The sequence below is a fragment of the Salmo trutta genome, chromosome 7 (genome assembly GCF_901001165.1).
Source record: "Salmo trutta chromosome 7, fSalTru1.1, whole genome shotgun sequence".
Lineage (NCBI taxonomy): Eukaryota > Metazoa > Chordata > Actinopteri > Salmoniformes > Salmonidae > Salmo > Salmo trutta.
This window is the reverse complement of record NC_042963.1, coordinates 18,711,979-18,734,486: the sequence shown is the minus strand read 5'-3', so window position 1 is coordinate 18,734,486 and position 22,508 is coordinate 18,711,979. Positions and strand designations below refer to the sequence as shown.

General features: G+C 41.1%; 2 protein-coding genes across 4 annotated transcripts; both read left to right on the top strand.

The window, feature by feature from the left end:
* The first annotated feature begins 1,823 nt into the window (after positions 1 to 1,823).
* LOC115197071 (SIN3-HDAC complex-associated factor) lies at positions 1,824 to 9,198 on the top strand. 2 transcript variants are annotated; one of them, XM_029758251.1, is made up of 6 exons: positions 1,824 to 1,984; positions 4,289 to 4,416; positions 4,829 to 4,928; positions 5,058 to 5,181; positions 5,476 to 5,626; positions 5,887 to 9,198. In XM_029758251.1, the coding sequence occupies exons 2-6, from the start codon at positions 4,289 to 4,291 to the stop codon at positions 6,218 to 6,220; spliced, it is 837 nt and encodes a 278-aa protein (XP_029614111.1). In that variant the 5' UTR covers positions 1,824 to 1,984; the 3' UTR covers positions 6,221 to 9,198. The 2 variants fall into 2 exon arrangements, with proteins under 2 accessions (XP_029614111.1, XP_029614112.1); XM_029758252.1 differs by lacking the exon at positions 1,824 to 1,984 and adding an exon at positions 3,595 to 4,121.
* A 7,431-nt stretch (positions 9,199 to 16,629) lies between these two features.
* LOC115197075 (kxDL motif-containing protein 1) lies at positions 16,630 to 22,501 on the top strand. 2 transcript variants are annotated; one of them, XM_029758257.1, is made up of 5 exons: positions 16,630 to 16,821; positions 18,541 to 18,622; positions 19,156 to 19,308; positions 19,860 to 19,906; positions 20,294 to 22,501. In XM_029758257.1, the coding sequence occupies exons 2-5, from the start codon at positions 18,549 to 18,551 to the stop codon at positions 20,554 to 20,556; spliced, it is 537 nt and encodes a 178-aa protein (XP_029614117.1). In that variant the 5' UTR covers positions 16,630 to 16,821; positions 18,541 to 18,548; the 3' UTR covers positions 20,557 to 22,501. The 2 variants fall into 2 exon arrangements, with proteins under 2 accessions (XP_029614117.1, XP_029614116.1); XM_029758256.1 differs by having other exon boundaries at positions 18,524 to 18,622.
* The last annotated feature ends 7 nt before the right edge of the window (positions 22,502 to 22,508 follow it).

Sequence of the window (22,508 nt, the reverse complement as noted above, 5' to 3'; positions counted from 1 at the left end):
AGTATGAACCAGACTTGTGGAGATCTACAATTTTCTTTCTGAGGTCTTGGCTGATTTCTTTTGATTTTGCCATGATGTCAAGCAAAGAGGCACTGAGTTTGAAGGTAGGCCTTGAAATACATCCACAGGTACACCTCCAGTTGACTCAAATGATGTCAACTAGCCTATCAGAAGCTTCTAAAGCCATGACATCTTTTTCTGGAATTTTCCAAGCTGTTTAAAGACACAGTCAACTTTGTGTATGTAAACTTCTGACCCACTGGAATTGTGATACAGTGAATTATAAGTGAAATAATCTGTCTGTAAAAAATTACTTGTGTCATGCACAAAGTAGATGTCCTAACCGACTTGCCAAAACTATAGTTTGTTAACAAGAAATTTGTGGAGTGGTTGAAAACGATTTTTAATGACTCCAACCTAGGTGTATGTAAACTTCTGACTTCAACTGTATATAGTTTGCACCACCAATATTTACATGCTAAAATCACCTCTGCTTTTACTCAAGTATGACAATTGGGTACCTTTTAAACCACTGGAAAGTGGTCAAAAATGTCAGAATAAAGTATACCTGTTTTAGTCACATTACTCAAAGAATTTGTAAAAAATATTATCAATAAGGGTGGCAGATGAACTGGTCACTCTTATGGGCTTGTAGATGAGGGGATATGCCTCTACAGGATCGGTGGGTCCCCCGCGGGATGGTTGAGCTAACGTAGGCTAATGCGATTAGCATGAGTTTGTAAGTAACAAGAACAATTCCCAGGACATAGACATATCTGATATTGGCAGAAAGCTTAAATTCTTGTTAATCTACCTGCACTGTCCAATTTACAGTAGCTATTACAGTGAAAGAATACCATGCTATTGTTTGAGGAGAGTGCACAGTTATGAACTTGAAAAGTTATTAATAAACCAAGTAGGCACATTTGGGCAGTCTTGATACAACAGTTTGAACAGAAATGCAATGGTTCTTTGGATCAGTCTAAAACTTTGTACATACACTGCTGCCATCTAGTGGCCAAAATCTAAATTGCGCCTGGGCTGGAATAATATATTATGGCCTTTCTCTTGCATTTCAAAGATGATTGTACAACAACAACAAAAATACAACAAAAAAACATGTTTTTTTTCTTTGTATTATCTTTTACCAGATCTAATCTGTTATATTCTCCTACATTCATTTTACATTTCCACAAACTTCAAAGTGTTTCCTTTCAAATGGTATCAATAATATGCATATCCTTGCTTCAGGTCCTGAGCTACAGGAAGTTAGAGGTGGGTATGTCATTTTAGGAGAACATTTTTTGAAAGGGGCGGATCCTTAAGAGGTTTTTAAATAGCTGGAGTAAAAAAAAGTTGTGTATTTTTTTTAATTACTGCACTTTTGGAACTAGGAACACAAGCGTTTCGCTACACCCGCATACCAATACAATTTGATTTGATCTTGATTTGATAAAAAGTCAGATGTCAGTGAGTGGTTCTCACTTTGAAATAAATGTATGTTGGAGTTACCCAGCTACACGAGTCCTTGTCCACTAAACGAGACCTAGTCCAGTTACTAATGTTTTGTTATAACGGCCATTACTCAAGCGACTGCATTTTAACAAGCCATCTGGCGTTCCATAGTAAAAGATTGTCTCCGCCTCTTTGCTTACATTCTTCAACGTGCCATAGCAACGAAAGACGAGCCCCCTGTTCCCGCGCAATGTTCCCATCCGTATAATGCCAGCAGAGCGCAAACGCGATGAAACGTCAGCCGTTTATGCAAATCAGGTTGATTGAAGAAAATCAGAAAATGGAGGCGTGGATGGAGCGCAGGCGCACTGAGTCCACAACTACCAAGTCCCATACACAGCAAACTAGACATCAACAAGAGAGAACGGTATCCGATGCTGTGGAATTGTGAAGAGTAGTTAGGCTACATTGTAACGACGCGTGTTCAAGGTTATTACTTTGTATCAGCTACGTTCGACTTGCATTTAAGGTAAGAATTGTGTTGGCTATTGTTCAGGTCTAGGCTTCTCAAAATGTGCAAAAAATATTTGTGTCAGTTTGCTTGGCTATTGTAGGCTTCAAAACAAGCAAGCTCCGAGTTGTTTTGGCCACTTGAGAAGGCGAACAATTAACAACGATTTTCACAGTTAGAGAAACAGAATTAATTGGCCTATAAACCTAGCCTATTTATTCGTTTAACCTTTTTTTTTTTTTAAATATATATATATATACCGGATTTAATAGGCTAGTTTAAATGGGAATGAAACGATTGCAGCAATATGCCAGTTTGTTGACTTCTGATGGTGAACGTGAACTAAATAAACCCAGTCTGCAACATATCAAAAATGGGTGAACAGTAGATTTAGGCCTACGCATTTTATCCTCTTTATTTCGAGTTATATAGTCTCTTCCCGATTTAATTCATTTTTAGTTGTGATTCTTAATAGGTGGATTCCTGAGCCTTCCGAGTACACTTAGTTTGCGATGTTGAAATGTGCATGTTCCGCTATTTATTCGACTGCTTACTGACGTAAGTAATACCCAAGTTCGAGACCCCATCGTGCCTGCCTTCCTACCCGAGATGGTGCGCTTTCAACACGCGGGCGATTGCTCTGTCAACACGGATGCATCTATCACAAAACAAGTAGTAGCCTAACCAAATGATAGCAAGATTAAACCACAATTTTAAAATAATTGATGTAGACCTACGTTGTCACTGTTAAAAACCGAAGCTTTGAACTTCGTGCGCATTTGGTGTTTGGAGTTGCACTGGCCAGTGACGCGACGTCGCCTGAATAACAATGTGTAGCCTAAAGATCACATTACACGACTATTCCAAAGCCAAATTGTCTCGCTTTAGAGAGGACTATGTTATTTTTATGTAAACAGTTTGATAATGCGGTTGTGTCAATGACATAATCGAGTTTATGGACTCAGACGGTGGGTTGAAACGTTCAGTTAAAATGGGTGCGCATTTGAGGCTGCTCTTGTGCCATGCTTCCTCGTGTAAGTGGGCGGGGAACGTATCGATTTACAGTAGTCTTTCTTCGGTGCTAAGGTTATTTTTCATCATGACCGACTCATTTCGTTTTTAAACATAGGCCGTTTTTAATGACAAACGATGTAGGTCGGTTTTACAACTTCAAAATTCTAAATATTACGCACATAATAGCACACAAGCTCCATTCCTCCCTCACACACATCCCCTGGCCTCCTCCCTCACACACACACACACACACACACACACACACACACACACACACACCCTGGCCTCCTCCCTCACACACACACACACACACACCCCCTGGCCTCCTCCTCCACACACACACCCCCTGGCCCCCTCCCACACACACACCCCCTGGCCCCCTCCCACACACACACACACCCTCTCGCCCCCTCCCTCACACACACCCCCTCTCCGCCTTTGAAGTCTGTTGCCATGTAGAGTTACGTCACGTACTGTATTATCCTGCTACTGTCTGGTTGTGCCACTGCACTGTCAAGAGATCCGAAGGACTGCCACTTATATGGCAAAACAAGTAGACTGTAGGGGGCGCGGCTCACGGTTTTGCCGCATGATTATTTTGAAGGCTTCCACGCATCGTGATAGGGTTTGCATGGCAACATAATATATACTTCTCCTTTAAATGCAAATGAGAAATAACCCGTTCTTCCACATTTTCTTCACATTTCTTGCACCACGAGGTATTGACACAAGCAGCAGGTCAGATAAACTTAGCTTAGGCCTTGGTTATTTCATTTACCGCGTCGGTGCGTCTGTCTTTTAGCGTCAAACCAGAGTTTACAATTTTGTCCTAGCTAAGGATATGTAATATTTGGCCATATCGCTGCGGCAGCTATGCAATGCAAATCTCCGAAGACGATAAGAGCGCGGCAGCAGGGTTACATTATCTGTATGACACGCAGACAGACAGCTGACCTATATTCGCTCCTTTTGGGTCAGGGCATGGCAAGATGCTCACTTTCATCTGCTGCGCGTTATTATTTTTCACCTTTATTTAACGCGCGAGACTTCTGAAAAGTATTGCATGTCTATCAACCATTATTACAATAGTTGGCCTATACGGGGGAAAGAAAGATTGAAATTGTAACCTGTTGTTCCGCTGGTTGGTACACAGGCTGAATCTTTTGCAAATAAATCACTTTTGAACAAAATTGACCATAACCATATCTTATTATAGACCATTCCCTTTCATAATGATTTGTACCATTTTTTTAAATTTATTTTTATTAAACTGCAAATGCCCTTTCTGTTTTGTGTTTTTGAAAACAGATGTTTGGCTTTCACAAGCCAAAGATGTACCGGAGTTTAGACGGCTGTTGCATCTGCCGCGCCAAGTCCTCCAGCTCACGCTTCACCGACAGCAAGCGGTACGAGAATGACTTCACGAGCTGTTTCGGGTAAGCAAGGATTTCTGGCAGTTACCGCGCCCTTATAGCAGATTTTGACATCTATGCATTCTTGCAAAAGTAGAATGACTGCAGGCGTTGTAAAACATTAAAAAAAAAAAAAAGCTGAGCAGTCAATAAAATATCACACATTGAGTTCTGTTTCCATAGCACTCAGTGCATAATTATGCATGGGGCCTGTGCAGCAAATCGGTGGGCTGCAGCCTCCCAAACACACTCTGAAAATTAACAAAATATTAATATCCCTAATGAGTGGACAGCTACATGTGAATTACTGTAAAATGGTCAGAAATTGTGTTCCTCCTGGTAAGCTAAATGTAATGTCATTATGAACATCCATAATATTTACATTGTTCACATGGTCCTGCTTAACCCATATTTCACATGTTTTCCCCACATGTAGATTATGTGAAACTCGGTCTGGAGAAATCTGCAATGCCTGTGTACTCCTGGTGAAACGATGTAAGAAACTCCCAGTGGGGTCTAAGAAAAACTGGAATCACGTAAGCTCCACGTTTTTGTCTACATCTGCTCCTCACTACTCACCTGCCTGTTGGAAATGGTTAAGAAGGAAACAAAGTGATGGGAGCACCTCTTCACTTCTCTCTTCACGTTCTTCTATCCTATCCTAGGTGGTTGATGCCCGAGGAGGCCCCAGCCTAAAGATTTCCTCCAGGCCAAAGAAACGGAAGTCCCTCTCCAAGAGAGCCATGCCGATCCAGATCAGCCGACTGCAGAAAGAGCTAAAGAGGAACAGTAAGTCCTGTTCAGTGCCCCATAAACATATTAAGGTTTGACCACTTTTAGATCCGTTTTGCTAATTCAGTAATGGATCAATGCAACAGTAAGACCCAATCTCAGTGCTTTTCAGATGTTCAGGCACTGAGTCAGACAATATGTATTTTCATTTCACAAGTAGCCTAAATTTGTGCATAATCCGGAAGGTTGAGATTCAAACATTGTGCGACATCACCAAACTGAACATACTCCTTCAGTCTATCCAATGATGTACGCTACAGTATAGCCTTCTACATCATCTCCCTCCTCCAGACTCTGATGCCCACAGCACCACGTCCAGTGCCTCCCCGGCCCAGTCTCCCAGCTACAGCAACCCTTCAGATGAGGGCTCCGACACGGAGCTCTCCCCAGGCTCCAGCCGCTCCCCTGTCTTCTCCTTCCTGGACCTCACCTACTGGAAGAGGTAAGGCCGCAGTCCCCTCCGATCAAAACAATGTGTCTGTAATATCCAGCCTGGAAGTGTCCTTGTTCATTTTCACCAGATGCTTTGGTACTCGGATAAGAGAGAAATAGAAAAAAAAGGAAACACGAGCCATCTAAGACTTTGTATTTTATATGCACGTATGCATTCGTCGCTGTAACAATAATTGACCAAATCTTGTATGGTTGCATAAACTATCAGTATTACATGAATAATCCCATGTTCCTTTGCTCCTCCACCAGGCAGAAGGTGTGTTGTGGGATCATCTACAAGGGCCGCTTTGGGGAGGTGCTCATCGACCCTCACCTCTTCAAGCCCTGCTGCCGCAAGAAACGGCAACAGCAGGAGCTGGAGGAGGAAGAAGAGGAGGAGGAGGAGGAAGAGGAGGTTGAGGAGGAGGTTGTGGAAGAGGTAGAAGTGGCGGAGGAGGTGGTGGTGATGAGGAAGGAAGATGAGGAGGTGAGGTCAAACAGCCAGGAAAGCTCAGAGAGTCCTCAGCTACAGGTCATCATGACAACATCTCAGACCAAAGAGGAGGTCGAGGAGGAAGACTGGCGATATTGCACCACAGTGTGAGCATCTTTGAGGAAGCCTACGGAGTGCTTCTGGTTTACAAGCTCTTACAAGAAGAAGTTACCGCTGATTGCCTTTAGTCAGCGAGCAGCTGAATTCCGTCATTTTGTTTGTTTGGTAACTTATAGACTGACTGAGGCATATGGACTAGTTTTTCCCAATTCATCTGGTCTTGTTGTACTTAGTATTGTCCTGGGTTCGTCTTCATTAGGCTTGGGCATGCAACGGAAAATGTTTGAAAACGTTTTGCAACAGAAAATGAGCATTTATTATTGGACAAGTCCATGTAGTCCACTCCGTGTTGCAAATCCATTTTCTTCCGTTTGGTGCCTTATGAACACAACCCAGATGTTCGGACACCTCTCTTGGTGTTTTTCTCGACATAAAATGCTGTAGTTTTGACTGATCGGCAGAATACCTTAATTAACAGGTTACAGCCGTACAGTAGCACTTGTATTATTGTGAAACAAATTCACATTCACACTATATTTATCTATTCTGTATATATGGCCTGTGTATTTCTATATGGGCCGCGGTCGAGAGCCTGTTCACAGCACCAACAGCCAATACACCAGCCTTAATTTAGTGAGGGAAGGCAGTGCTAGTGTTTTGTCAGTGTTGGTACTTAGGGATGATATTAAGGGAAAATGTTCAAATTGAAACTTCATATTCATCATCTCCAGCACCACACCAACATCAGTGTGTAAACTGTGTTTCTTTGTTTTATGTACTCAAAAAGATGCACACCAGAAAATATATAATATTATTCTGGATGTCATCTGGTGTGCATCATGTAATTTGAACCAATTATGAGTTAGTACTTTTGACCAGATAATGCTCCTGCTCAGACGTGCATGCATCAACCAATGGTTGCGTGCCATTCTAGCAACTGTGACATCGACTAGCAGATCGCTGTAACATAGGTGGTCCTGTGTGGCTCAATTGGTAGAGCAAGGTGCTTACAATAGCAAATATCATGGGTTCGATTCCCACTGGGGCCACCCACATATAAAAGTGTCTGCTAAATGGCATATGTATAATATTATTGTGTGGTTAGCTGATACGCAAAATACCTATCCAGGTGTAAGATCTGGCAGGTGTCAACAACGCCTGGGCAGAGGAACACGTCCAATTTCTAACGTGTTTCCCGAATGATGTCCTCATCCTTTTGTTACTACAAAATATAGAAATGGGCTTATATACAGTATGTTGATGTTTGGGTGGTGGAGATGACTATGAAGTTGAAAATTGTGAAATGTCCCTTTTTGTAAGGCAATAGTTAGTGCTAGGTAGGTCGTTTTGAGTTTTCTCCTGCTTATTATGTTAACGTTTGCAATGGAGGCCTACGGTTATCAAAATGAAGTAAAGCAACACTAGTGTGCTTTGCATAAATGCCGAAGAAAAAACCCCTCTCATCCAAAAGAGCTGTAGATCAGATGCATGAGTCAAATAAGCTATTTCATGGCCTTAAAAGCATATTACTCTTATTTTAAATCTTGCTCTTATTTTCCAGACCCAATGCCCCAAAGTATTTTTTATTTATATATTATATATATATAAAAAATGTCTTCGCCATATTATAAAGCAGCAAATACAATAGTAACCTGTTCAGATCGTGAACTATTCCTCCTGGAGGCCAAGCTGGATACCTTTTTTGTTTATTACTGTCAATAATGGGACATGATTATGTCATTACCACACACACAGTGGATCTACTTCAACAACTTAGACCTGCATTGAAATAACCCATATGAGCACAACTCGATCTGTCCCCCCCGTTGTCAAAACCAGTGGGTTTTTTTTTATTCTGGGGAATTGTTATTTTCTTTTCTTTTATATTCAATATTTCTTTTGTCTGCAGGACTTCCGTATAATTTAAACTTCATGATACATATGTCAATTCTATTGATCGTTATTTAAGCATTTTATACTTTTGAGGACTTACTATCATGTTCAAACTTAGGATTCATCATTACTTGGTTAGTTAAGCAACTACGATATACTAGCCTACATTGTCAAACAAAAACCAAAGCACACTTAAATTCATTCAATTTCAAATGCAAAACAGGTTATTTAGGCATTTTATTTGTAAATTGAGTGGTATAAGAAGGACACTAAAATCAGTTTTTAATTATCCATACTATAGGGAAGATTGTATGTATATGGACATATTTCAATGGGGGTTGAGGGCTTTCTAATTAATTGTTAATTTATTTCATATTGACTCGGTACTGGTACTTCCTGTATACTGTTATAGCTATGTTATTTTCTACTCCCTATATACAGCCATGTTTATTTTATTTGTTATTTACTGTATTTATTCCTCATCACTATTTAATTTTTTTTCTAATTTTATCTCTGCATTGTTGGAAAAGGATCCATAAATAAGCATTTCACTGTTCGTTTGCACATGTTGTCTGCGAAGTATGTGACTAATAAACTTCGATTTTGTATTTGTGCATTTTCCCCATGTGACTATTCTGATGCTGGTTTCTCACTATGTAATAACTTAGATTTCACATTTAAAGTTTGTTAGTTCTGTGATATGGTTAGCATTTAATGTAGTTCTTAAGCAATCAGTCTAGTCTGAAATTCACAATTAACAGTATTTGTGAATTATTGGGAACAATACTCGTTTTTATTTTATCAACATTAATGTGTAGTAATTTATTCTGTAATATACTGTACAATAATTTGATTGGACCTGTATCTTTGTCTTTGTATCAGGTATCCAGCCTGTTGAACTATGAATTTCAGTGATTTTTAAGGTAGCCTATATTCCAATTTTACTTTCCTCTCATCTTTGCCCTGTAATGTTGCATATGACCTGCAAGTTGAATCTTCGCTTTAGTGCTTCATGCATGTATTGTAGCTATGCAATTGCATTTATTTACCAAGTTAGATCTAGACAAAGCAATGTTTTGTGTTTTATACATGATGTACTTTTTTTGTACTAGTCTTTCAATAAAAGTAATTTGTGATTTTTGAGTCAGAATCTTCTGTTTTGCTAAAAACCTTGGACTTGTATCCTGTTTTGGGGTAGTTTATAACCACTCCCAAGTAAAGCGCCCCCCCCTCCCGGACAAAGCTGGGCCAATTGTGCGCCACCCTATGGGACTCCCGGCTGGTTGTGACACAGCCTGGGATCAAACCCGGGTCTGTAGTTAGGCCTAAAGCACTGCGATGCAGTACATTCAGGCGTTTGGACATTTTTGCAGGTGATGTGTGACGTAGTGCACATAAAAATAACTGTTGCTGTAAAATTCCAATATAGGCTACCGAAAAAAAGAAAAATACTAGTTAAATGGGCTTTAATCTTTTCAATTCTACTGATGGTGTGGTCACAAATATATTGAGTTGTATAGCGAATGTGCCCACTCTACCAAAAAATTGGCAGATATAGCCTGCATGAGATTATGGACAAAAGAGCAAGATTGACAAAAAAAAACAAATGGCAGCCAATAATCGATCATGTCACCAGAATATGACCCTCTATTTATTGGAAAGGCGCATCAAGCTCATCACAATGCACTTTCACCACCCTATGAAGTTCATAACTTATTTCATCAGTAGCCTAATAAACTTCATGCATTCCCGAAATGTAGCAATATATACAGTTGAAGTCGGAAGTTTACATACTTAGGTTGGAGTTATTAAAACTCGTTTTCAACCACTCCACAAATTTCTTGTTAACAAATGACATTTTTGGCAAGTCGGTTAGGACATCTACTGTGTGCATGACACAAGTAATTTTTCCAACAATTGTTTACAGACAGATTATTTCACTTATAATTCACTGTATCACAATTCCAGTGGGTCTGAAGTTTACATACACTAAGTTGACTGTGCCTTTAAACAGCTTGGAAAATTCCTGAAAATGATGTCATGGCTTTAGAAGCTTCTGATAGGCTAACTGAGTCATTTGGAGGTGTACCTGTGGATGTATTTCAAGGCCTACCTTCAAACTCAGTGCCTCTTTGCTTGACATCATGGGAAAATCAAAAGAAATCAGCCAAGACCTCAGAAAAATAATTGTAGACCTCCACAAGTGTGGTTTATCCTTGGGAGCAATTTCCAAACGCCTGAAGGTACCCCGTTAATCTGTACAAGCAATAGTACGCAAGTATAAACACCATGGGACTACGCAGCCGTCATACTGCTCAGGAAGCCACGTTCATACCGCGTTCTGTCTCCTAGAGATGAATGTACTTTGGTGTGAATAGTGCAAATCAATCCCAGAACAACAGCAAAGGACCATGTGAAGATGCTGAAGATGCTGGAGGAAACAGGTACAAAAATATCTATATCCACAATAAAACGAGTCCTATATCGACATAAACCGAAAGGCCGCCCAGCAAGGAAGAAGCCACTGCTCCAAAACAACCATAAAAAAGCCAGACTATGGTTTGCAACTGCACATGGGGACAAAGATCGTACTTTTTGTAGAAATTTCCTCTGGTCTGATGAAGCAAAAATAGAACCGTTTGGCCATAATGACCATTGTTTTGTTTGGAGGAAAAAGGGGGACGCTTGCAAGCCGAAGAACACCATCCCAACCGTGAAGCACGGCGGTGGCAGCATCATGTTGTGGGGGTGCTTTGCTGCAGGAGGGTCTGGTGCACTTCACAAAATGAATGGCATCATGAGGAGGAAAATTATGTGGATATATTGAAGCAACATCTCAAGACATCAGTCAGGAAGTTAAAGCTTGGTCGCAAATGGGTATTCCAAATGGACAATGACCCCAAGCATACTTCCACAGTTGTGGCAAAATGGCTTAAGGACAACAAAGTCAAGGTATTGGAGTGGCCATCACAAAGCCCTGACCTCAATCCTATAGAAAATGTGTGGGCAGAACTGAAAAAGTGTGTGCGAGCAAGGAGGCCTACAAACCTGACTCAGTTACACCAGCTCTGTCAGGAGGAATGGGCCAAAATTTACCCAACTTATTGTGGGAAGTTTGTGGAAGGCTACCCGAAACATTTGACCCAAGTTAAACAATTTAAAGGCAATGCTACCAAATACTAATTGAGTATATGTAGCCTGGTTCCTCTCTAGATTTCTTCCTAGGTTCTGGCCTTTCTAGGGAGTTTTTCCTAGCCACCGCACTTCTACACCTGCATTGCTTGCTGTTTGGAGTTTTAGGCTGGGTTTCTGTACAGCACTTTGTAACATCAGCTGTGTGTAAGAAGGGCTTTATAAATACATTTGATTGATTGATGTAAACTTTGAAAGAAATAAAAGCTGAAATAAATCATTCTCTCTACTATTATTCTAACATTTCACATTCTTAAAATAAAGTGGTTATCCTAACTGACCTGAAACAGGGAATTTTTACTAGGCTGAAATGTCAGGAATTGTGAAAAACTGAGTTTAAATGTATTTGGCTACGGTGTATGTAAACTTCCGACTTCAACTGTAAATATGATGGGCACAACTTTCACTGGGGACAGGGGGTTTCATGTCTCACACATTTAGAAATTAGGACCACGCGGACGCCTCAGCTGTTGGGTAGGCTGTTTGGAGTGCTCAGAGGCTGGATTTACGACCATGTGGACATCACAGAGCGGGCTGACGGGCTGTGTGAAACAATGCTTCTGGAAGGCTGGCTGGACCAGCATGGGAGAGTTTAGCATAGTTCAGTGTGTATGTGTGCTTTTTTTTTGTACTGCCCCCCTGTGGGAATCGAACCCACAAGCCTGGCGTTGCACACACCATGCTCTACCAACTGAGACTGTAAAACAAACATACAGTCAATAATACAGTAGAAAAATAAGTCTATATACAATGTGAGCAAATGGGGTGTGATAAGGGAGGTAAAGGCAATAAATAGGCCATGGTGGCAAAGTAAATACAATATAGCAATTAAAACACTGAAATGGTAGATTTGACAGTAGATGAGTGTGCAAAGTAGAAATATTGGGGTGCAAAGGAGCAAAATAAATAAATAAATACAGTAGGGGAAGAGGTAGTTGTTTGGGCTATTTATAGATGGGCTATGTACAGGTGCAGTGATTTTTTGAGCTGCTCTGACAGCTGGTGCTTAAAGCTAGTGAGGGAGATAAGTGTTTCCAGTTTCAGAGATTTTTGTAGTTCGTTCCAGTCATTGGCAGCAGAGAACTGGAAGGAGAGACGGCCAAAGGAGGAATTGGCTTTGGGGGTGACAAGTGAGATATACCTGCTGGAACGCGATGACTAATTGTTAATAATAATATTATTATTAATATGAATATTAATTAATAGTTGACTGATGTAGCTGGCAAGGTAACTGCTGTTTAACGTAACAGAAATAAACATAACTATTTTTATTCGCAGTGCTGAGCTAGTATTGTAACTGACATGTAACGTTGGCTAATGTTTCATACCCTCTCGAGTGAGGTGAATGAATACCACAGCCAGGTCAGCTCTAGCCTCTAGTTATCTGTCAGATAGTGATATTTGTTTTGTTCCGTTTCGGGAGTGAATGAACTTGGCAAACTTTCGCCGGTTTCTGTACAGTTAGAGAGAGACCTTTCCAAAAGTAATAAACAGCTCTATCATTTCAGGCTTCACATACACCATGACGTTGAAGCCTGCAACGTTAGAGCTGTTTATTACTGTGTCAGTGTGAAAAGTTGAGAATTAGCTATGGAAACTGACAGATCAATAACATTTCATTGCCATACTGACTAATAAAACTCACATTGCACTGAAAAAACGTCAGAATATAAATATTAAATCGTTTGGCTGATGGTTTCAACGTTTGATTCTGGTTTAGTGTGATTGAGGGAAAAAGAAAAGCTAACATTAGCCAACTTTTGGCCAGATATCTGTCTAACTTTAAATCAACTGGCGAAACCTAGCCACGTTCATTTACTTCGGAAACGAGACAAAACAAAGGCTACAAAACCTTTCCATACAAACAAAATCTGTTACACAGTAATAATAGCCACCTCATATTTCTATCTGACAGATAACTAAAGGCTAGAATTGATCTCAATCAGGTTCATGGCAATATGTATTTAGATGTTCTTGAATTAGTGAATTTGAAAAGACTTTGTGTTAACAGACTTTGAGCCTTTTTTGTTATTTCTTTCAATCAAAGCATATATTCTGCCTAGAGGGGTGCTCTTGAGTTTTGACGCATGAGAAAATACATGTGACTAGCCTATTGAGCTTCAGCTACTAACCATCCTAAAATCTCATTAGAAATGAGGGGTTTTTGGTGTAGCAGTAATTTTACAGCCCTAATATTTTATGTTATTATATTTGGTTATGTAACATGCAAATTAATCATTTGGGAGACATTGATTCTTTGATTAGACTTTACTAAACGAGCATTGTTAGAACAGATAATCTATTTGTAATAATACTAATAATAAGTGATGAGTATGACTATTAAAGGAGCAGGCAAAAGATCTTGATGAAATTTCATTGTAAGCGAAAGGACTGAAAGAACGTTTTAACCGAAAGGTGCTGAAAGGACAGAGCCGGGATTGCGCAATTACGTTAATGAAAGAAGTTTACCCAAATTGTGACGCTGAAGAATAGTTGAAGCATAGCTCTGCCATTCGGCCAGTTCAGGAACATACAACAATAATTTGCAGTAGACCTATAGCCTAATAAAATAAAACAGAGAAGTGAAGTATTAATTCATAGAATTAATTTGCATAGAAAAAAAATGCTATCAAATCAATTGGCCAAGTAGTGAACATAAATCAGTACAATGTAGAATTGCACAGCCATAAAATCTACTTATTGGTGTGGTGTATTCACGCCACAGGAGGTTGGTGGCACCTTAATTGGGGAGAACGGGCTCGTGGTAATGACTGGAGCGGAATCAGTGTAATGGTATCAAACACGTGGTTTCCAGGTGTTCGGTGCCATTCCATTCGCTCCGTTCCAACCATTTTTATGAGCCGTTCTCCCCTCCACAGATTCACGTCTAAAAACTAGAACCTAAATGCATTATTAACTCCAACTTAGCCCAATTTACATTTCCAATTGCTCACACTGACATACCAAGCTACAACGGGCCCTGTGTCTCAACCAATAGCCAATGTAGGCTAAATATACTAAGCAGGGCTACAGCAACTTCCAGAGAGGGTCAGGCTCCTTGGGCTTTGCGGTGGCCACTCTGGTTTGGGTGTCCTCTGCAAAACGCCGTCGCCTTAAGCAAGTGGTCACATATCGTTCTGGGTTCCACATATCGTTCTGGGTTCCACTGCACAATAGGGGTCCATGGAGTTTTTGGCAGACACAGTGATTTGTTTTTGTATTGATTTTTTACCTACCACCATTTACCTACCTTTAGGCTGCTATACATATTCATTTGGTTTGTCATTCTATAGTTTTTCATTGAAATTTAGTGGTAGGGCCTAGTTAAATATAATTTTTAAATATTTTTTTGTAATGAATTTTCCAAAAATAGTTTAACCGTGTATTCTCAAGTCAAATAAAAAAAAGTGAGGGAGCGCAGCTCCTCTGAGCTCTGGCAGCACTACACCCATAAATTTAAATGTTAAACATTTATTTTCATTGTTAGAGCGGCCACTATCTGGTCAATATAATGGATAATCTGTGTCAAAAGCAATTACTTTTTCCATGCGACCCCCAGTTCGGGTCGCATTAGTTTGGGTCCCATATGATTAGTTAGACCTAGAGTCAGGGTTGGGTAGGTTACTTTCTAAATGTAATCCGTTACAGTTACTAGTTACCTGTCCAAAATTGTAATCGGTAACGTAATCTTATTACATTCCGTTACTTTTAGATTACTTTCCCTTTAAGAGGCATTAGAAGAAGACAAAAATGTATGTTACCAATTGAACAACATCTATTGCAGGATAAACCAATGTTAAAGTTTACATAGCTGGCCATAAATAGATGTCAAATTTTACTTTATGGGTTAGTTATGTAGGCTTCTTCTAACCCATCGCCTTCTACTACATATAATAATATGATTAAATTATATCTTTAGATTAAAAACCAAAGTCTATCAGAATTCCAGTCATTACAGTAAATGTTATTCCTCTTGATCTTCAAGAATAGGACTTGGAAATATGGAAGAACAGATTAGCCAAATTGTTTTACCTGAGCATGACCCCAAAACTAAGGACTTATTAGCCAGCCCTACTCTGTTGTTCATGGAGGACTGATTGGGCTCATTGATTCAAGTTGAAAAATCAATGCTGCACTCATGGAATGGCATGCTTTGATCACTACTGAAAAGTGTTATTTACATGTGAAAAATGAATGCCATATGCTGCATTTGCTATAGGACTATTGTTAACCTTTTTGTTGGTGACACTTTGAAATCTTAATAATATTCAGCTGTTTAAAGGGCAAATCCACAGATGAAACAATAACAAACCGACACCCCGTCTCTGTTTTGGTAAAAAAACTGAGGGATGGGCCTGGAGAAATGTAACCACTCTCAGATTACTAGACAGAGCTATGGATGCAAGGACTGACCATCCATGATATACAAATGATTGATAAGTCCAAAAACGGATGTAGCAACTACAGATTGCCCCTTTAAGTCTATCAAACATGTGCAAGTGTGAGCATGTGTCCCTTAGGCCTATGTGTTTTTTTATCAACATTAATTAGATTGAGCAATAAAAGCCCCACTTTTATTCCATGGGTTTGGATCCGCACTATGCAGATGTGGCAAGAGCGCATTTTCACTGGCTGTCCACTTGTTTCCAAAACAATGACTGATAGGCAGTTTAAACGTCTTGAATTCAACCATTATTGGGTTCAAATACACGTTTAGATTTGTGAACAGCCATCCACAACAACCACAATCCGTAAGGCGCAAATAGCTAAATGAGAGAGCATCAGTGTGATTCACATCAATGCGCTATGTAGATATCAATAATAAGTTATATCCGTATCGCTGTAGACTACACAACTGCTGTCATCCTTACATCCAAGCGTTTATTCAAATTGATCATCTTTGGATGCCGACAGCAGTCCCACCATTGGAAGACATTGCTTGGACTGTAGCCTACCAAAGCCTATTCCTGCTCTTTTCCTGCGATCCATCAAACACATTTGGTGTGTCAACATAGTGGTCTCTGATTTGTGGTCAGACACGCTCAGGTGGAACAAACTTAAACTTGCGCCTTTTTTCAATGCTGATTTGAATGTCATTGAGAAAACAGAGAAGTGTAAAATATTTATTTCGCAAACATCCTTTCTGAATTTAAAAGTAATCCTCGAAGTAATCTAGTTTTTCAAAAGTATCCGTAATCTGATTACAATATTTTTGCAAGTAATGTAAAGACTAATCTGTGACCCCCCCCCAACCCTACCTAGAGTTCTAAATAAGGTAAAAACAATTATAATAACTCCCTTTGGTTTGCTGTGATTGGCATAAAGCCACCGGAAATGACAGATATTCCTTTCCTTTGTCACGTGATCAACATTTCCACAACACGGAAGTGCGGTACAGCGTTAAGTTTCTCCAGAAACAAGAAATGTTTCTCTTTGCCAAAGACTGCTAAATTACATCTAGTTCCAGTTATGAAAGTGAATGTCAGTAGCTCAATGTAAGAGTTTATATTGCCATTCAAGTGTTAAAGAAAATTCACGGATATAACGAGTTTGGGACATATCTAATCGTAAGTATGTTAGGCTAGCCTGCTTATCGTTACCAAATATTTGTATAACTAAGCTCGTTCTGTGTGACGTTACGAGTACTGTCTATAGTCTAGTCCGTCAAAGTTAGGTAAAGTTAGCTTTAGCACACTGAACAAAAATATAAACGCAACGTAAAGTGTTGGTTTCATGAGCTGAAATAAAATATCCCACACATTTTCCATACGCACAAAAACGTCTCTCTCAAATTGTGAACAACTTTGTTAACATCCCTGTTAGTGAGTATTTCTTCATTGCTAAAATAATCCGTCCACCAGACAGATGTGGCATGTCAAGAGCTGATTAAACGGCATGATCATTACACAGGTGCACCTTGTGCTGGGGACAATAAAAGGTCACTCAAATGTGCAATTTTGTTACACAACACATGCCACAGCTGATTCACGTTTTGAGGGTGAGTGCAATTGGCATGCAGACTGCAGGAATGTCCACCAGGACTTTTGCCAGATAATTGAATGTTAATTTCCCTACCATTAACAAACGTTGTTTGGCAGTACGTCCATCCAGCCTTAAACTTGTAACCATGCCAGCCAAGGACCTCCACATCGGGCTTCTTCACCTGTGGGATCGTCTGAGACCAGCCACCTGAACAGCTGATGGAACTGTGGGTTTGCTCAACCTAAGAATTTTGGCACAAACTGTCTCATAGAAGCTCATCTGCGTGCTCGTCGTCCTCACCAGGGTCTTGACCTGACTGCAGTTTGGCGTCGTAACCGACTTCAGTGGGCAAATGCTCACCTTCAATGGCCACTGGCACGTTGGAGAAGTGTGCTCTTCACGGATGAATCTCGGTTTCGACTGTACCGGGCAGTGGTTTGCTGATGTCAACTTTGAACAGAGTTCCCTATGGTGGTGGTGGGGTTATGGTATGGGCAGGTATAAGCTATGGACAACAAACACCATTGCATTTTATCGATGGAAATTTGCACAGACATAGTGATGAGATAATGCACTGCCCCATGTTGCAATGATATCTACACAATTCCTGGAAGATGAAAATGTCCCACTTCTTCAATGGCCTGCATACTCACCAGACATGTCACCCATTGAGCATGTTTGGATGTTCTGGATCGATGTGTACGACAGTGTGTTCCAGTTCCCGCCAATATCCATCAACTTGGCACAGCCATTGAAGAGGAGTGGGACAATATTCCCCTGGCCACAATCAACACCCTGATCAACTCTATGTGAAGGAGATGTGTCACACTGCATGAGACAAATGGTGGCCACACCAGATACTGACTGGTTTTCTGATCCACGCCCCTACCTTTTTTTTTAAGACATCTGTGACCAACAGATGCATATCTGTATTCCCACTCATGTGAAATCCATACATTAGGGCCTTATTAATTTTATTTTAATTGAGTGATTTCCTTATATGAACTGTAACTCAGTAAAATCTTTGAAATTGTTGCGTTTATATTTTTGTTCAGTGCTGTTAAGCAAACTCTGAACGCATAATAAGCCTTGTATCTTGCCAGTGCTAACAAGGTAACTGCTTCATAGCGTTTCTTGACTACGATAGGCCTGCTCCCTAGCAGGTTCATATTTTGTGTTAGCAAGCTATTTGTTGTAATTTGTAATGCAAACACCTAGCTGTTTGACATTCATGTATTCACAGTGTTGATGGTGTATGTTTTCCAAATGCTTTCCATTAATCATCAGCACCATGGAACCCACAGCTTCTGGAATGTTTTGCAACAGAATGCTTAGCATGGTAAACTCTGAGGATGTCAACGCCATCATCCAAGCCCAGAGGCACATGTGAGTAACAGTCCGGACTGCTGCACAGAGCACATCCTATATCTGCTGGGAGCATTTCTATTTCTCACACAGAGCAATGTTTCCCAACTCCAGCGCATATTTGTGTTATTGCTCCGAACAACCATACCTCATTCAACTCGTGTGCTTGTCCAGGGCTACAATAAAAATTTGTACTGTTGGGGGTACTCGAGGACTGGAGTTGGGAAACACTAACATAGAGAGCAGACTAGCTGGCTGCATGGGGTCTTGATGGATGGCCTTGCACTCACTGTGATATGTTACAATAGTCAAATACAGCACAACATTGGTTCATTTTGGGTCAATCAGAACTGAGGTGATTTTATTACACCAATAAAACAGTCTAGACCTACTCATTTCCTTGACATTCAATCCTGTAACTGTCAGCTTGTGCAGACTGTGGCAAAACAGGCACAGCTTTGCCAAAGACTTAACACAAATAAGACACCATTAATTTCATATTATCGATATAATAGAGCCTATTTGATCTTGCTCGTCATTGGCTCCTGTCCCAGGCTGGACCGCTTTGAGAAGACCAATGAGATGCTGATCAACTTCAATGGACTTTCCAACGTGCGGCTGCAGCAGATGAACGAACACTTCCTGCTTCACACTCGCACCCTGGTGGAGATGAAGAAGGACTTGGACAGCATCTTTAGGAGAATCAGGTGATGGACCCATCCTAATACTACCCCCGTTGTCTTCTGACAGATGGCGTCGTTCTAACACGACACGCCGTTGCCGTCACTCTATCCGACGTAAGACAATGAGGCTACCCCTAAGACCCGGACTCTAGACCCCTTATACCCTACATACAAAAACTTCCCCAAGCCTTACCCCGAAAACCTTTCTGTAGATCTGACACGGGTTGGATAAGTGTAAGCAATATGGTAATGTCTCCACCCAGCCTATCAGGGGACAAGATGGGAACTACTTTCATACCTATCAAATTTTCAGATCTACGCGAAGTGTTTAGGGGAAGTGGCAAGGGGTTGTTTAACAACCATTTTCTTGGTGGATTGTATACTTCCTCCAAGTACATATTATACTAACTACGAATGGAAACTTTCACCTGACTGTGACGGTCAGTCACATACTGTCTCTTATCCAATTTTCACTCTAGCTCGTGGGAGGAGTCACAAAATTATAGCTCTAACCTTGGTTTCTTTCTGTTCTGTGAACATAATCCACATATTCATGGTTTTATCTGTCCACGCAGGACTTTAAAGGGCAAGATCGCCAAGCAGTACCCAGAGGCCTTCAGCAGTGAGTTTGACATTTTACAGTCATCACGGCAACATTGGCAGACCGACAAGTTGTTTACTGTAAATAGTTGCACATTCAGGCATTTTTCACAGTACAGTAGTTTACTCGTCTTCTTAATTAGATCTACACATATCCGACACTTTCAAACGTATTTGACGTAACGTAATTCAATGTTTTGATTCCATATTCAGTAAGTCTTTCACCTCAGTGCCTCTGAGGGTGCATCTTAATATTATTAAGTGCTGTTCTTTCTTCCTCCATCTGCACAATGGGGAAAGAAATTGGTGGTGAATTGCTTTCACCTGTGGTGTTTTTTTTCTCTCCAATTAATGTAGAATGGAGGCTACTTTAGACTATCGAGAGTCACCCTGTGTCTCTCCCTCACAGACGTCCACGAGTCGCCGGTCCTGGAGGACGACGAGTTTGATCCCACCCCGCCCAGTGTCGCCAGGATGATCACCGCCACCATGTCGGGGCAGAGCACCGAGTCATGTGACACGAGTCCCGATGTAATTTCCCCGAATGTTAGCCGGTGTTCCGAAGACCTCTCCCAGGAGCAGGCCGACACGCCCACCTCTGACCAAGGCCTGCCTAGCCCTGAAACGGACATGCTGAGGGACGAGGGCCCGGACTCAGTACCTGCAGAGTAGAGCCTTCGTAACCCAGGCCTAGGGCTCTACTCAGTACCTGCAGGGTAGAGCCTTCGTAACCCAGGCCTAGGGCTCTACTCAGTACCTGCAGGGTAGAGCCTTCGTAACCCAGGCCTAGGGCTCTACTCAGTACCTGCAGGGTAGAGCCTTCATAACCCAGGCCTAGGGCTCTACTCAGTACCTGCAGGGTAGAGCCTTCATAACCCAGGCCTAGAGCTCTACTCAGTGCCGGCAGCGTAGAGCCTCCGTAACCCAGGCCTAGAGCTCTACTCAGTACCTGCAGAGTAGAGCCTCCATAACCCAGGCCTAGAGCTCTACTCAGTGCCGGCAGCGTAGAGCCTCCGTAACCCAGGCCTAGAGCTCTACTCAGTGCCGGCAGCGTAGAGCCTCCGTAACCCAGGCCTAGAGCTCTACTCAGTGCCGGCAGCGTAGAGCCTCCGTAACCCAGGCCTAGAGCTCTACTCAGTACCCGTAGATTAGATAGAAGCAGCAGGAGGCCAATGTGATTGATTTAGCTTTTGGAGTTTTGACCAGTTATCTGGTTTGTCGGGTCTGAATCAGTAGCTGATTTGATGGTCAGGATTTAAACCAGCACACTGACTGCTGTTCACCTGTAACTGCCAAGACTGTGTCCAAAGATCCCTTTTGTTAGACACGCTTGTCCATCACTCGCCACTAACAATGAAGAAGATACTTGAATGTGTGTTGTGCTTGTGAAGAACTGAATCCTTAATTACTGACCGCAGGAGGACTGCACCCAGCTAGTCGTTTGTTTGTTTGTGTGCACAGGAGTCTCTCTCTCATTAATAATGGTTGAGCTTGGAAATATTCACTCATTTAAAGAGGTAGTGAGCTTTGTTGGTCATGGGTAAGCCTATTGGAAGCCAGCTAATCGCAATAGTACGGCCTACCAAAATATGGTTCCATTTTTTTAGTAACACACCTCAGTGTTATTTAATACGGATATATCTGATATACTGTTTTACAGTAGGGAAATGAAAGTGTCATTTTCCACACTGAATTCTCCTAAATTGCCATTCAGAAGAGCAGTTGTCCAAGAAATATGCTGCTAATGTTGATTTCTAACATTGTGACATAATGAGAATGGCCGCAAACATTCAGATCAGCTTGAGATACCCTTTTTTCCCCCCATCCTATTTATTGAATATTAGTTGTCGTGGAATTGTCGGCTGATACCGATAAAGCGTTAAAATGCCAATATCAACAGATCAATTCGGCGACGCAATATATCGGTCAGCTTCTAATTGAAACCTCACCACCACAGACTTTTTTCTTTTTAAACATGCAAAATGTGTGAGTCGCTGCATGGAAGAGTTCAGTATTATTGTTTTCCGTTGTTTCTCGGATATGCATTTTATTTTGTTGGGATGACTTGAGCTCGAGTACTAGGCTACATTGTAAATTACCTCTCGGTGAAGTGGCTAACTTAAGCTTTCTAAGTCTTTATCTGTATCACGATTACGGTAAATGTTACGTAACAACTTGAATGCTAACTTATGTTATTTGGTTTGTTTAACAATTAAAATACTTGAAATATAACCCTCCCCCAACAACAAAAAACCTCCAGCTTTTAATGTAACTTTTAGAAGAGACGGCGCTTCAGACGGGTTTCCTCCAACAGTGGACCAATGTTCCAGCCATAGGTATGAGATTTCCTAAACTAGTTGTGTCGTTCCGCAGCACATGCACAGAAGGTACGGGGTTTTAGCTATTGGGAAGAGGTGTCCAGAGAGAGGTCACGCAGCCACTCTGCCAAAACGGAATACAACGTGCTCCCTTGCCACGTTGGAAAGGGTTAGATTAGTAGCCCCAGGTGTTCATTCTGAGCAGACAATTCTCTCTGGTTGTAATTAAAAGAAACTTAAGCACGCTGATGATCTTAAATGCGATACAGATTAAAGGATTTCACGCCAATTTACGCCAAGGATTTA

Bases quoted from the DNA above. Each gene is read 5' to 3' on its own strand.
- LOC115197071 (XM_029758251.1), top strand. From the start codon at position 4,289: ATGTTTGGCTTTCACAAGCCAAAGATGTACCGGAGTTTAGACGGCTGT. The intron at 4,929-5,057 runs GTAAGCTCCACG...ATCCTATCCTAG, and splicing joins CTAAGAAAAACTGGAATCAC to GTGGTTGATGCCCGAGGAGG. The intron at 5,627-5,886 runs GTAAGGCCGCAG...CTCCTCCACCAG, and splicing joins GACCTCACCTACTGGAAGAG to GCAGAAGGTGTGTTGTGGGA.
- LOC115197075 (XM_029758256.1), top strand. From the start codon at position 18,528: ATGGAACCCACAGCTTCTGGAATGTTTTGCAACAGAATGCTTAGCATG. The intron at 19,309-19,859 runs GTGATGGACCCA...CTGTCCACGCAG, and splicing joins AGCATCTTTAGGAGAATCAG to GACTTTAAAGGGCAAGATCG. The intron at 19,907-20,293 runs GTGAGTTTGACA...TCTCCCTCACAG, and splicing joins GTACCCAGAGGCCTTCAGCA to ACGTCCACGAGTCGCCGGTC.